The 15452-nt window shown below is 42.3% G+C and overlaps 1 protein-coding gene across 3 annotated transcripts; it reads right to left on the bottom strand.

Moving 5' to 3' along the window:
• Positions 1–279: 279 nt before the first annotated feature.
• On the bottom strand, positions 280–12382 carry SAR1A (secretion associated Ras related GTPase 1A). Of its 3 annotated transcripts, none has more exons than XM_034775045.1 (7): positions 12251–12382; positions 10145–10219; positions 6054–6173; positions 4621–4686; positions 3102–3205; positions 2341–2472; positions 280–1475 (listed from the first exon to the last, which is right to left on the bottom strand). In XM_034775045.1, exons 2-7 carry the CDS (start codon positions 10200–10202, stop codon positions 1359–1361), a joined length of 597 nt encoding a protein of 198 aa, XP_034630936.1. In that variant the 5' UTR covers positions 10203–10219; positions 12251–12382; the 3' UTR covers positions 280–1358. The 3 variants fall into 3 exon arrangements, with proteins under 3 accessions (XP_034630936.1, XP_034630938.1, XP_034630937.1); XM_034775047.1 differs by having other exon boundaries at positions 12247–12265; XM_034775046.1 differs by having other exon boundaries at positions 12159–12260.
• Positions 12383–15452: the final 3070 nt, after the last annotated feature.

Genomic DNA, 15452 nt, shown 5'->3' with positions numbered 1-15452 from the left:
GAGTATAATGATATCTCTTGTGGGGATTAATCAGAATAATGTCAGTGGGACAAGAATCAACAGGGTTTAAGATCTAACATTTGGTTTACTTCCCATTCATATATAATTTTTCTGTGAACTATTGGGTGTGTGTGAGAGGTTGTGGCAGGCAAGTACACACAAGCTGTTCTCAGGCCTTACATTGCATAGTGTCACAATAAGATTCTTCACTTTCCCCTAATGATGAAGGGTACTTTCCAGTTATGAAAGCTTGAATAAGTTTCAACTAAGTATCACCACCCCTTGTAGAGGAAGATATGTCTTTATTTTATTTAACTGAAAAGGAGGAGCTCTAGACAATAATGAAACTTCAGACAAAGTCTGTTAAGTATAAAAAGAAGCTGGTGCAGTCTACATGAACAACCTTATCAGATGCAAATGCTGAACACTCATGCTACAACAACAAAATAACGTCATGATTTTTAGTTATAATACAGTGGAACCCTGCAACAAAGAACATCCTACATTCTAGAGTGAGAACCCAATAAACCTAATCCATCACAGCAGAAAGACTGCTAATGGGAAACTGAACAAGATAGCTACACTGTCCCTTTCATAGCATCACCACTTTAGGAGGCTGAAACTGGAAACTGCATTCAAACACCTAAGCATGAGGCAGCAACAGAACAGACGTGCTTGTGGGTGTCCTTTTTCAACTAAAATCCCTGTAAGTTAAAGAAGCTTCATTGCACAAGTCAGTCCCAACAGCATCCTCTTCATGATCACCCAAATGTGACACAGCACAACCATCCTATAGACCAGTTAAGCCCAAATCTATGTTTATTTAGGACTTTAATATCATGATACGTGGTTCATTAATTTGGGAAATATCTAAATACCATTAAATAGATTTTAAAAAACCCTAATAGACTCTGGACCAAACAAGATAAATGTTAAACCAAAAAGTTAGAAGGGACACTACTTACATTAACACTTTTTTTAAAAAATATAATTGCTTTCTTTAAGTCAATTAGCCACAGTGGTGAGACGTATTCTCTTTTTCAGGTGTTGCAGTACAGCGTGCAGAGTTTTGGATTCCAGATCACACCAGCCCCATTGTAACTGAAAGCCATGGGTTCTGTGGGAAACAATGGCAACTGAAAGGGACAGCTTGCACCAGTGTGCAGAATTGTGTTATCTCCCAGTCATGTGGAAAAGAGTTGTGTCACCACTGTGCAACAGGATAGTTGAAAACCAGGAGTCTCTTGGTCAATGCCAATATGTGGCAGGAGAGCCTTCCACATTCTAATAGAAAAGTCCATAAGGAAACTGTGAACAGGATCAGTCCAGAGGAGTAAAACTCTATGTCTGTCCAAACATCAGTCAATGTACTGTGATAGCCAACGAAAGCCTTCGCCATAGCCTTGTCTCTTCAACACGCTGCACATGAACACTTCCATGGGGCGTGTGTTCAGGTCCTTCAGTGGCACATTTCCCTGGGGAAATCAAGAAAATAGGAAGAAGTCAGAATTGCAACAAGCACTGATCGATGTATGTAGGTGCAAGGAGGTGCAGTTTCTTTATCCTTACAAAATGGTAACCTAGGAGTCAAATGCTGGACTAGCAAGATTTTCCTACTGAAGTTTCACTTACCAGTCTTACAGAGATCTCTCTAGTTTTATTTTATAGTCTTCTTCACACAGCTTTTTAAAGTTAGTTGTCCATAATTGCATCTCAACAGCTGCTCCTACAGACCTAACAGCCAGACTACAGTGAACCAAGAGACTTAGATAGGCAGTTGAACAATAGGACATTGGAAGCAGAGAACTCAAATCCTGCTTTTAAGTGAGAACATCTAGGCAACTATTTTGATATAGCAGTTGTACAAATTAATGAATTTTAAAATTGAAATACAAGATGCATAGCATCCTGAAGCTCTATAGTGCACCCAAAGTGTATTCTTGCATTTTCCACTATAGTATTTGTGTGGAATCATCTTTTTAACATGGCTGTGAAAGAAAGCTCAGTCATTTCTAGCAAAGCAAAAAAGCAAGGATGCCTAAGACAGGGGTAGAAGAGTTAGGTGAACAGTACAAAAAGCTTCCAAATAGACGAACTACTACAATTTCTTTCAGAAATATCATGTCTGTACCAAGTCTTAAATATCCAGACAGTCCCCATTAACACTCCAGTATTTTTAACATCTTTCAAATAATTTTTGGACAGAATGACCTGGTTAACAAATCTTGATGTGCATTCTTGGTAACACGTAAAATCATTTATAAAAAAAAATATTCCATTCTTCATTTAGTTCCCCATAAGCTTATTAATAGCCAAAGGTTCAAACTCTTTTCGTCTTACCTTTCCTGTGGTCTGTCCATAAAGCCCAAAAATCTCCCGCAGTTTCTCCTCACTTATGGCCTCTGGTCTGTCAATTTTGTTACCCAAGATAAGGATTGGCACATTGGATATTGTTTCATCTGTCATTAGTGCCTACAGGGAAAACACAAGTGTTAACATGATGCACTATAAAAATTCGTTATCTGTAGTGACCTTTTATTTCTTTGCTTCAAATCAGAACTGGCAACAATTTAAAATGATCTTTTGATGTTGTGGCACTTTGAAGAGGAAAAAATTCCTCAGAGGTGAGTACAAATCTCGTAACAGTTTATTGAAGACAGCTTATTGTGTAAATTACACTGGCTATTTAAAGTGATCGGAAGACTTTTTAAATACACATTAAGCCTATGAAAGCATGCAAATTTTCAGCCAATTTTTAAATCTGTGTTAGTATATGTAGTAAAATTATAAATTGTTCCTGTGGCTCTACAATAGTTAAGTTAAGAATGGCCTTATTAGTTTAATTCTCCATCTCAAACAACCAGTTATTAGAATTTAGGATGCTGCTTTTTTTTTTTTTAAATGCAAAGAGCTTTAACCAAGTCAACTTTTTTTTTGAAGGGAAGGGAAGAGAAGAAGATTATAATGCTTGGAAGATCTCTCTCAGGGGCCAAGATATTATTGTATGTTAAGTTCCAGCCCACTTGAAGTCAGAGGAAATTTGCATTTGTAAAGCCAGGACATAGCTCCTGCATGGAAAAAACTACAAATTGGAAACATACATTAAGCTCAACTTTAGACTCCATGAGACGTGAATGATCAGCACAATCCACCAGAAAGACAATCCCATTAATTGCTGGCAGGTAATTCTTCCAAACCCGGCGTGCTAGAATAGAAAAGAACAAACATCCCTGTAAAAACCCTGCTTTGAGGGGGACAGCATGCCCACATACAGGAAAAGAAGCAAGAATGATTTGTTTAAAAGTTTAAATACTTCAGATGAGCAGTTGAATTGAAGCCAGTGACTTGTATTAATTGTCAGTTCTCTCTCCTTCACCAGCAAAAGTAATCAGATCTTTTTGCAGGCTTCTCATACTATTTTTGAACTTTTTTTGTTGATGAGCCACTTGAGTGCAACAGTAATTTAACTCATTTTTGTATTATTCAAAAGCTACAAATCTGTTCTGCTCAGGTTCTTATACCAAGCCCATTGCCATGATATCATATCAGCCATAGAGGACTGCTTAGACCAGGGGTTCTCAAACTGGGGTTTGGGACCCCTCAGAGGGTCACGAGGTTATTACATGGAGGGGGTCACAAACTGTTAGGCTCCACCCCAAACCCTGCTTTGTCTCCAGCACTTATAATGGTATTAAATACATTTAAAAGTGTTTTTAATTTATAAGGGGGGGGGGGAAGAGTTGCACTCAGAGGCTTGCTATGTGAAAGGGGTCACCAGTACAAAAGTTTGAGAACCCACTGTCATGGGTTAAAGGTGACATGCAAGAAGAAAACTGGGCTTGTGACCTTTGTTTCTTTGAGGTCTAGGATGTCTGGAAGGTTTTTCTAAACATTAGAAGGCCAGGGCTTGCTTGACCTGGAGAATTAGTAAAATGGTGAGTTGAGACACAAAACTGAGAAACCAAGGGGGAAGGGATTTTTGAGAGGTTATTTAAAAATAAACAATACTAGAAGCCTATTTGATTTCAATGACTAATGATCATTTTGGAGAAGAGAAGTCTTAAGAATTCAACTTCCCATCCAGTTCAATTAAGATGCAAGTGCTCATGATATAGATAAGTTTCACAGAAGATCCTTCACAAAAGAAAGAAATCCAGATTTGACATTCCTGATATTTCTAAGGCAAAAGAATCAGAAAAAGCTTTCAGTATAACCTCTAACGTTCTAAAAAACAAAAAAAAGGTCAACTTTATGTAGAGTCCCTTGTAAACCACCTTTAGGAAGCTTCATTGTGGTTCTATGCACATGTAAGCCATCTATGGTAAGAGATTTAGGGCAGAAGCATACTGAAAGCAAGATTTTGTACACACTGTCAGAAGTAGATGAACCAAGATTCATCTGCTACAGTAAATGAAATCTAAGTTAATCAGAATGATTAACTTTACATATAAATAAATATTACCCAATTCTACATGTTAAAATAAAAGAGACCATAGTTAGTGCTCTCCCATATATTTCCCTTAAGATGGCTAAAGTTTAGTATAATTATTAGTGTCAGCATGAACTGCAACACTTAATATTCTTGTCTGTCCCCTAATTCTGAAAGAAGCCCGTTCTTACCTTGCTCATGTCCACCGAGATCAAAAGTTGTGAAAGTCATTCCGGCAATAGTCAGCTCTTCTGATGCTAAAAAAGGAGGAATAAAGTCTTGAGTTAGCTGAATTGCAGCCATTATCACATCCACCATATTTTATTGTAGTTATCAACACCACTGTAGGATAAATATAAAAATCAAAGAATTAGAGTTAGTTTAAGTTTGTTTAAGGAAATATATATGTGTTGTAAAGAAAGGCCCTGACTAGCAAGTAGAAGGAAGGCCTTGAAAATAATGAGTTATAAGGCCAAAAGGAATGAAGTAGGGAAGATTTCTGGTTCAAAGAATGACTAATGAAACAAGAAGTTCCTAAAAAGAAGGCCTCTGGTGTGACTGCAGGTGGTTTTCAATACAACAAAAAGAACCTGTCTTAAAAAGAGTCACCATGGACCTTCCCACCCCACGTACCAGTGTTATCTCTTTGTGAACCTAGGTGAAATGAAAAAGTTGTTGGTCAGCAGGATGGAGGGGAAAAGATAAGGAGGAAAGACCTCGGGAAGAAGGACACTGTAAATCTTATTTGAATTAAAATGAAAAATGAGGGTGAACTGTCTCAAACTAGTTGTTAGCTAAAGTGGTAACTGGCTATGACATCATTTGTTTGCTGAAGAGTATAAAAAGTTATGATTTGAGGTTCTTTGTCAGACTCCACCAGATCATGCTGGAGCACACCAGGATGAGACGATTTTCCCTAAGTTTTGCCTATTTGTAAGTATATTGCTCAGTATACTTTTTTTTTTTTTAAACTGTTTGGGTGTAGTGATTGCTTATTTTTAGGCTGTTAGACATGTTTAGAGCAACTGTATTAAATACCATTTGGCCTTTGGACTTAATAAAGAATTTATGGTTAAACTGATGTTTGATGGTTTCCTATATTATTATTATTAGTATTAATAATTTCAAATAATAATTCCAACAACCATACACAGAATGGTATGAGGGACCTATTACATAAAGGATGAAGCCATTTCATAGGATCATTAAAATGGGAAAGGAGTTGCTCTTTTCCAAGGGTACATCCTGATTAGTCTCTAGACATGAATTTTATATTTAATCTAGAAAAGCAATTATGCTTAAAATAAGCTTGTGTTAACTCAACTGAGTCAGTCTTCTGCATTCACTTTATATAGTTTAACTGATGTTTCATTACAAGACTTACTCAAATTTAATTTCGCCTCAAATTTAATTTCACCTCAAGAGACAGACACCACACAAAAGTCCTCAAGGTTAGTTTTAAAAATCTAAGTCAATTTCTAAAGATGAAAACTATTAAGGCATTTTTCACTATTACAGATCAATATCCAGTTGCATGAGTGATTTTGATGAGGAAAATCCAATGAACAATGGACTCAATAAGAGTTGAGCTCAGTTCAACTATCCAGATCACTGGATAACTTACTTGGATGTAGCGTAGGGACATGTTGACCCAATCTGTCATCTTTGAGCATGTGCAGAAGAGTGGTTTTACCAGCATTGTCCAAGCCCAAAAATACTAGTTTTCCAGATTTCTTGTACAATCCTGGAAGTGAAAAGAAAATTCAACAGGTTTACATTTGCTCTCATGCAGAAATATGATCTAATATAAATATTAAATACTACAGTGGTATCACATAATCCACACCTTCCAAAAACAACTGTGTAAAACATTACCCACAAACCCTCAGCACAGGGAACACAACACTGGGAAATGAACCTATGGTTTTGGGAAGGTAGAGCAAAGTGTTAATTATGAGGCTGGACAGTGTTTTCTAAACTAGTTTTGGCTTCCCCCCAACAAAAACTCATTTCCGTACGGACTTTCAAGCTTTTCCTGAAAGCCATTTTCACATCTATGGAATACATGACAAACTGAAAAGAATGAGGCTACATCAAGTCTATGTGTAACTAGGTCCTGTTATAAAACAGAGCAGAAGAAACCAATCCTTACATGTAATAGGTTAAAAATTAATTTGCCATTCAAGACATTTAAAAGTGGAATTACAGTTTTATCTCCTTGTGGGTAAAATCGTAAATGGGCTCATCTAGGGGATGACGACGACAATATGAAACAGAACGAAGTAATGAGAATACTATTTAGATTGTGTAAATATAAACAGAGCTTTAAAAATCCACTTCTAAATGTGCACCTTTCCTGGGCGAGTGTCGTTTTCTGCAGGATCTAAGCTTTCATTTTTAAAAGTTTTCTGGAAATTGTTTGTGAAGGTATCCTTCCAAATGTGAACCGATGCAATAAAACCTTTTCAAATCTGCACTGATCCAGAATTGCCACCAGTGTTAAAGAAGAAAAGGGGGATGCGACTGTCAATGATAGGGGTGGTCAGAAAACCCTGGTTGCCATCATTAGGATGAAGCAGCCCTCAGGAATATTCATCCACCCCCACCGAAGGGAGCTTCCCCACAGCCATCTAGCACACATCTCTACATAGAGGTGGGACCTCACTGATACTACCATGTCACCTCAATGAAAGTCTCTGTGCATGGGCACACTTGCCATTCCAGCAAATTGCTGGAGTGGAGACATAAGAAAGGCCACTCCTACAGAGCCCTCTGCTGGAATGGCAGGAGAGGTCTCCCCACAGAATTCTCCGCACCCCCAATGAAACAGCCATCTTCTAGAATGGTAGACAAAGGGCCCACCACTACACTGCTCCCTGGTTTGGAGCCAGCTGGAGTCAGGGTCAGAGGGTAGCACTGTCTGTGGTGAGCTCTCCTCCCACTTCGGCAAAGCACCAGGCACAGGGCCACCATAAACTGATTTATTCAGATGGTTGTGCATTATTAATTTATTGGCGAAGGTAGCAATAACATTGTTCTATTTGGACCCAATCAGCATCAATTTGGGGTGTGCTGGGTCTAGCGTGTAGATATAGAGTTGAGCTCAGTTCAACTATCAACAGTCTTACATTGTGGGCCCCAGTATTTGGTGGGAGAATCCAACTAACAGTACACTGGACAAGAGAAGACATGGCTTGGGTTGCTGGAGTATGCTGGCCTGGCAATTCGAAGACTTAGTCCTTGGGCCAGCAGGTACTGGATACATTTTCCAAGCCTTGTTAATAAGAGTTAAGTAGCTAGATAGTAGGAAACTGAAGAGATATAGTTCAAGGGAAAGCATGAAAGTCAATGGAAAAGACTGGAAATAAATTTGAAAACAATTGTGGAGATGTACTCAGAGTAGTTATCAATGGTTCAATATCAAACTAGGAGGATATACCTTGTAAGTCTCGCAGGGGTCTGTCTGGTACTAGTCAATATTTTTATTAATGACTTACATAATGGGGTGAAGAATATATTTATAACATTTTGTGGATAACAGCAACCTGGGAGGGGTTGCAAGCACTTTGGAGCACAGGATTCAAAATGACCTTGATAAATTGGAAAATTGATCTGAAATCCACAAAATGAAATTCAATAAAGAAGTGCAAAGTACCACACTTAGGAAGGACAAATCAAATACACAAATACAAAATGGGAATAACAGGCTCGGTGGTAGTACTGCACAAGAAGATCTAGCAGTTTGAGTGGCTCACAAATTCAATGTGAGCCAACAATGTGATGAAATTGCAAAAAAGGCTAATATTCTGAGATGTGTATTAACAGGAGTGTTGTACATACAACAAGGTAACTGTCCCACTCCACCACAGTGGTGAGGACTTTACTGGATTATTATGTCCAGTTTTGGGCACCACATTTCAAGATATATGTGAACAAATGGGAGAGAGTCCACAAAAATGAGCGGATAGGACAGAGAAGAGCAGCCAAAATGATAAAATATTTTGAAATACCAACCTATGAGGATAAAAAAACCTGGGTATGTTTATTCTTGAGAAAAGAAGACTGAGGGGGGTGCACCTGATAACAGTCTTCCACTACATTAAGGGCTGTTATACAGAGGAAAGTGATAAATTATTTTCCATGTCCACTGAAGGTAAGACAAGCAGTAATCAGCTTAGTCTGCAACAAGGAAAATTTAGGTTAGATATTAGGAAAAAATTTCTAATAGTTAGGCAATGGAATAGGCTGCTGTGGGAGTTTGCGGAATTTCCATCACTGGAAGTTTTTAAGACCAGGTGAAACAAATGCCTCTCAGGGATGGTCTAGGTCAGGGGTGGCCAACCTGTGGCCACATGCGGCTCCTTGTATAGGCACTGACTCTGGGGCTGGAGCTACAGGTGCCAACTTTCCAATGTGCCGGGGAGCGCTCACTGCTCTACCCCTGGCTCTGCCATAAGCCCTGCCCCCACTCCACCCCTTCCTGTCCCCTCCCCTGAGCCTGCCATGCCCTCGCTCCTCTGCCCCAACCCTCAAGAACCCCCTGAGCCTGCCATGCCCTCGCTCCTCTCCTCCAACCCTCAAGAGCCTCCTGCATGCCACGAAAAAGCTGATCGGGAGGTGCAGGGAGGGAGGGGGAGGCGCTGATTGGCAGGGCTGCCAGTGGGTGGGAGGCGCTGGGAGGGGAGGGGAGCTGAGCTGATGAAGGGCTGATGATGTATTACTGTGGCTCTTTAGCAATGTACATTGGTAAATTCTAGCTCCTTCTCAGGCTCAAGTTGGCCACCCCTGGCCTAGGTATTGTTGGTCCTGCCCCAGCACAGGAGGCTGGATCAGATGAACTCTCGAGTTCCCTTCAAGCCCTACATTTCTATGATTCTATGTTTAACTTGTAAACCAGAAGGACTGGAGTTAGGAAGAGAACTCATGTCTAAGTAGGCCACGGATTTCCCTGAAACACTATGGGAAGATTACCTAACCTCTGTGCCTCCAATTTTGTCCATAAAACTCAGATAAAGAGCTACTCAGACAATGAGGAGGATTAGAGAATTGTCTCAAAAATACCATGGAAGGGGAGAGTATCTTCATTATAAACTGCATCAGATTATTGCACAGCAGTACAGTATGAGGCAGGGCTCACCAAATAAAGGGGAAGGAATGTTTTATAGGTCTTACATTTTCAAAAATTCAACTGTGGATCAAGCTACTCTTATTACTTAGGTACTTTGTAAATGAAGGTACAAATGAACTAATCCTACCACCATCTCATCAGTACTGTTTTCTATTATACCAGGAGAGAAAATCCTAATGAACTAATAAAATCAATAAGGGTGTCAACTATACTAGAAAAGATGCATCTGTTTAAACTGAAGAAGTGGGGTTTTTTTTACCCACAAAAGCTTATGCCCAAATAAATCTGTTAGTCTTTAAGGTGCCACCAGACTCCTCGTTGTTTTTGTTTAAACTGTTTTTTCAACTAGATTTTAAATTGATCCAGTGAAAAGGCTTAATGTAGATAAACCATTTTTAACAAGGATTAAACTGGTTTGAATGTATCTTGTGTTGGTAAATTACCAAATTAAATTAAACTAATTGAAGCAAAAATTATACTTGTTTGTGTGTCTGTTTAGCATTTGCACTGATTTAATCAGAATGATTTAAAATCTATTTAGTTAAACGAACTTATGTTTGATAGTAAATACAAATTTGAAATATTACCTAAAAATTGCAGCACACTGCTGAAGCCATTGTAAATCCATTCAAAAATGAAAGACATTGTTGAAGATTAGTTGCCTGCAAGAAAACAAACATGAGACATTTATGGGTAAAAACCTTAATCCCCCTATGCCAGCAAGATTCAGTTGGTAGTAGGGATAGTCATTTGACAGGTCCAAAAATAAGTGGTCAATTGACTGGTCAAATAACGTTAATAATGAACAAATATTTTAAAGCATGAATTTATTAGAACCATAACAGCAGCAAAAAAATAAGACTTTATAGACTCCAAAAGGTTTAGCCTTAGATAGAGACTCATGACTAATTACAACAAACAAGTTACTTAACTGAGTTATTTTATCTCAGATAAATGTGAAAATCAAGTTCTTAAAAAAAAAAAAAGAAGAAGAATGACACCATTATGCAATCAGAAAGCTAGACTGCCTCCTACGTCAGGGTATTCTTGCTATGACTTGACTGGTCAGTTGACTGACTGGTTTATTGACATTATTTGACTGGCGTGCTAAGCCTAGTTGATAGCATACTTGCCTCTGCACTAGAAGGCTGAACTCAAATTTGTTACCCAACTATTACTGGAGTTGAAAGAGGGTGTCTGACCCCTGGTCCCTATTTTGAGTGGATGTTAAAGATCTCTGGAAATTTTCAAACAGCATTTCAAAAAACCTCATTTTAGGTCAGTATGTCCTTTTCCACAAACAGGTTCTAACACTGCATGCATTACCAACTGCTTGCATTTCAGCAGCTATATGTAACAGAGAAGTTGGTGTACTAACAGTACTGAAGTCATCAGTCTGTGGGCATTTCAGGATGCACCACTGCATGGAACATCCCACTAACTTCTATGTTAACAATAACTGCCCACTTCTAGCTGCTTCCTGAATTATACTTATGTATCTGCCTCTCTTAACTATCATGCTCATTACCACACTTTCTTTGGTGCAGTTATATAAACTGCATGTCTCTGTTTGGTCATACACAAGGTAAATAGTTTCAAAAGCCATGAGACCAATTTTTGTAAAACTATGTGGCGGCGGACTTTGGAGTACATAAAGAGTTTACTCTCTCCTTTCAGTAGTAGTCAGAATGAAAATGAAACGCAAATCAAATCCCGTCAGGGTTTTCTTTCTCAAAAGCTAAAATGTAACTGAATAAAAACAATGCTTAGCAAAAGAGCAAATATTACAAGGGGAGCTGCAGGTTTATTGGCTGCATCAAGCCACAATTAATGCTTTCAACTTGTCTTGTTTAGTCCTACCTCATTATGCTTTTGGTGCTTGTAAGTCAGCAGTGATTTTTAAGTACCAGTCAAACGAGGAATGTTTTAAAGAAACCAACTGTTGCCATAAGTACGATTGTGGCTAAAGGTTAATTCAGCTCATTTACAGCTACTTAAAAACAAAACAAACAAAAATAATAGGAGGAAGAACAGATCCTCCTGTAAATAAATTTAACATAAGAAGCATAATTCTCCAACACAGGCTCCCGAGGAGAATGTTGAAATCGTGCGTGAGGATACGGTAATTAGAGCCGGGGTGAGGTGCCTGCCAAGGGGCCAAGCTCCTACAGGGCACCTGGCCATGTACTCAACCACGTCCAGTTTCCTGACAATCGGGTTGCCCTGCCTAAGTGCCCGCGGCTGAAGCCAGGACTCGTGCTCTAGACTGACTCCCGGTCCGCCCGGCGTGTGACAGCGCCAGGGGGCTGGCGGGAGCGGAAACCCCGCTGCCCTAGACCCATAGGCCCAGGCTGGGGTGGGGAGGGCCCGCAGCGCTCGGAGAAGGGACCCAGACACCGGCCCCGCGGAAGGGTTGGACTCTCCCACCCGCCACGGCAGAGCTGCTCCCTCACCGGCGCTGGAGCCCCCTCCGCGCGTAGCGGCTCCCACCCAAACCGACTGCGTGTCACTCGGCTCCCCTCCCCCCGCCCCGCCGGGCCCGACCGCGGCCCAGTGCCCCCTCCCCGGGCCCCGCCGCCGCGCTGCCCAGCCGCCCCTCACCTCCCCCCGCCGCAGCAGCCGCTCGCGGCTCTTCTCCCTGCGGCTGACCCGGGCAGCCGTCCCTCGACAAGCGTCAGCCCCCACTCACTTACTCGGCAGCCGCCAGCTACACGCCGGAAATACGTAGCACCTCTTCCCCCGGCTGCTTCCGGGGGATGGGTCCGCCGCGCTGGCTAGCGCGCGCTGCGTGCGGCCGCGGCGTGGTGACGTGTCACGGTTCGGGGCCCGGGTTCGAATCTCGCCCCAGCCGCCTGGAGCGGTTCCTCCGGGTTTCCATTGTAGGCTATCAGTGCCCCGGCGCCGGGAGGCTCTGGCTGCATCCGGTCACGCGGCGGGCGCATGCGCGCAGCAGAGAGGCACGGGCGCTGTCCTGGCAGCCGAGTCACAGAGCGTGTAGCCGGGGCCGGTCAGGCGGCCGCGCTGTGCTTCGGCTGTAGGGGTCGGGATCGGAGCCGCGCTCAGGGGCAGTTCCAGGCCCCCCCGCTCCTTTTGGCCCCGGGCGGGCAGAGCTTGTCTGTGGCGCTAGCTGGGTGCCTGGGAGATGGGTCAGGTGCCCGCTGGGCCGGGCTGGGCTTTCCCTGCTGTGTCTGGCAGGGAATGATGGGCGTGTGACCCCTGCCGCTTCGCTGTCTGCAGGAGAGGCGCTTTGCTAACGCGCCCCTGGGAACCTCACGGAGCGGAGCTCCACGCGAGGAACCCTGCAATCCCCACGAGTCCCTCCCCCCAGCCATTACGTAGCTTGTATGGGCAGCCTGTGGGGGAACCGTGAAGCGGCCCTAAGGTGCTCACCACCTGGGGTGACCAGGCAGCAAGTGTGAAAAATCAGGACAGGGTGTGGGGGAGTAATAGGAGCCTATATAAGAAAAAGGCCCAAAAATCAGGACTGTCCCTGTAAAAGCGGGACATCTGGTCACCCTATTAACTCCGCCCTCCCCCCGTTAGTGGCATCTGGCCATGCCTCCAGCCCAGACAGTGCTCCTCCATATAGCCCACTGTCCATTCTTTGACCCTTGTTTAGAGACTCATCCCCTCCTGCAAAAACAACAAGGAGTCTGGTGGCACCTGCTTCACTTTAGGTAGAGATGCTCCTGGATGCAGGAGAAGCCCTAGCACATCCCTGCTTTCTCCTGTGAACACACCTCCCTCTGATGAACTACAGGCGGTTAGGATGATAGAGCAGGGAGGTAAGTGGTAATACTCCCCTTTCTGCCCTCTTCTGAGCATCCCTCCCCAGGCTACCTGTTCTCTAAGCAATGCACATATATAAATGGAAGTTGAGTTCTTGAGGAGTATACTCAAGCTAACAGTTCAGTTTTTTAAGTGAGTTAGCTGTAACTGTTGTATTATATAACTTCACTAGAATGTGCTTTCTGTGCACATTCTTGTGAACCAAGTGTTTTGGCAGGAATGTGTCACAGCACATATTACTAACTACTTAGTTGAAATTGGATTTTTAATTCACAAGCATATATTCACCCTGAAAGCCAGATTCTAAGGAGTCATGTTCATTCAGTCAGGTAACAAACATACCGGGCCCAAGTAACCATAGCAGAGGGTGATAATGTAAGATGGAATAAAATCTGCAGGTTGCTCATTATAGCATTTGCTCTGCAAGGCTATTAGAAGAAAGACAATTTGGAAATGGTACATATTATTTAAATTAGCTTTTTTTAAGGCACCTTCCTGAGAAACAGCAATAAATAAGAGCTTTAAAGAACAGTAGTCAAAGAGCAGAAGTGCTATTATTTTGGGAACGTGGACCCTGGACATTTTGAAAATTCAAAGCTGCAGGTTAGGGAAATCCTTCACAGATGGCACTCTGATTTGACTGTTTAAATCTCTTTGGACACAGACTGTATCCATTAGGGTTACCATACGTCCAGTTTTTCCCGGACACGTCCGGCTTTTCGGCAATCAAACCCCCGTCCGGGGGGAATTGCCAAAAAGCCAAACATGTCCGAGAAAATGCCGGCCGGGCACTTCCCTTCCCGCGGCGGCTCTGCTCCTCCCCTGACTCTTCGGTCTTTTTAAGAGCCGAGCTGCCCGAGCGCTGTGGGCTTCAGGCAGCCCCCTTGCCTCCGGACCCCAGCCGCCGGCCGGGCACTTCCCCTCCCGGGCTCCGGCGGCACAGGATCCGGAGGCATGGGGGCTGCCCGAAGCCGGTAGCGCTCAGGCAGCTCGGCTCTTAAACAGAGCCAAAGAGTCAGGGGAGGAGCAGAGCCTCCGGCCATGGCGGCTCTGCTCCTCCCCGACTCTTCGGCTCTGTTTAAGAGCCGAGCGCTACGGGCTTTGGGCAGCCCCCATACCTCCAGATCCTGCGTCGCCGGAGCCTGGGAGGGGAAGTGCCTGGCCGGGGGCGCAGGATCTGGAGGAATGGGGGCTGCCCGAAGCCCGAGCGCTACCGGCTTCACGGTTTGCTGGGCAGCCTCCAGACCCTGCGCCCCCGGCTGGGCATTACTTGGCCAAGGTCAAACAGGGAATCTAGTAGAGCAAGGAACTGAACCCAGATTTCTGAGTTGCAGTCCAGTGCCTAAACTGCAATACTTTGTTTGTCACCCTTTACATGCCACCCATGGACCATGAGAGCTGGTGCTGTTTTCAACAAAAGTCCCCAGAAAAGGAGACTCTCTCCTTGGGTTGAAAATCTGAAACACCCTCTTGTGGAGTTGGAGGACTTTTGTGCTCAAACTCCCTCAGACCGGTGCTTATAGCAGTGCTGGAGCAAAAGCAATTGGTCAGCAACAAAAACAGCAAAACCATCTATGCAGCAAGTTTATAAAGCAGGGTGGACTGATTTAAATATTTTTATTTAAATCAGATTATGTGTGTGATTTAAAGATTTTTTTAAAAAGTAAAATGCAAAAATTAATGGTAACAATTACAATGTATTGGATTTACAACTAAATCTAGTCTTAACACTATTTTCTGCTTCTTTTTGCTAACCTGGAGAATACACTCTATATACATATATTAAGCAATTACATAGCTTAAAATGTATTCAGATTCTTAATTTACATTTTTATTATTTTAGAAAAGGATTGATTCATTTTTACTACAAGATTTGTGTCAAACTTTGTTTGGATGAAAACTCAAATTCAATTAAATGCATAAAACAGCATTTTAAAACTGTTTATTAGTTACAATTCTTAAATGTGCTGATACATAAGAAGAAAGTAATCAAAATAGGCTTTGCATATAAAACTAAGTGATTTATTAAAAACAAAGGAAATATTATTTATAGTTAGTGTATTGAACTGATGGTGACTGGAAACAATGTCCTTCAAGATTTTAGAA

The sequence above is a fragment of the Trachemys scripta genome, chromosome 7 (genome assembly GCF_013100865.1).
Source record: "Trachemys scripta elegans isolate TJP31775 chromosome 7, CAS_Tse_1.0, whole genome shotgun sequence".
Taxonomy (NCBI): domain Eukaryota; kingdom Metazoa; phylum Chordata; order Testudines; family Emydidae; genus Trachemys; species Trachemys scripta.
This window is presented reverse-complemented; position numbering and strand designations above follow the sequence as displayed.

What these genes read in the sequence shown, in the direction of transcription:
- SAR1A (XM_034775045.1), bottom strand. Translation starts at nt 10,202, where the DNA reads ATGTCTTTCATTTTTGAATGGATTTACAATGGCTTCAGCAGTGTGCTG. An exon ending in AGTCTAAAGTTGAGCTTAAT is followed by an intron (nt 2,473 to 3,101) that starts GTATGTTTCCAA and finishes TTTTCCCTGTAG; the next exon opens with GCACTAATGACAGATGAAAC. An exon ending in ATGGACAGACCACAGGAAAG is followed by an intron (nt 1,476 to 2,340) that starts GTAAGACGAAAA and finishes TGATTTCCCCAG; the next exon opens with GGAAATGTGCCACTGAAGGA.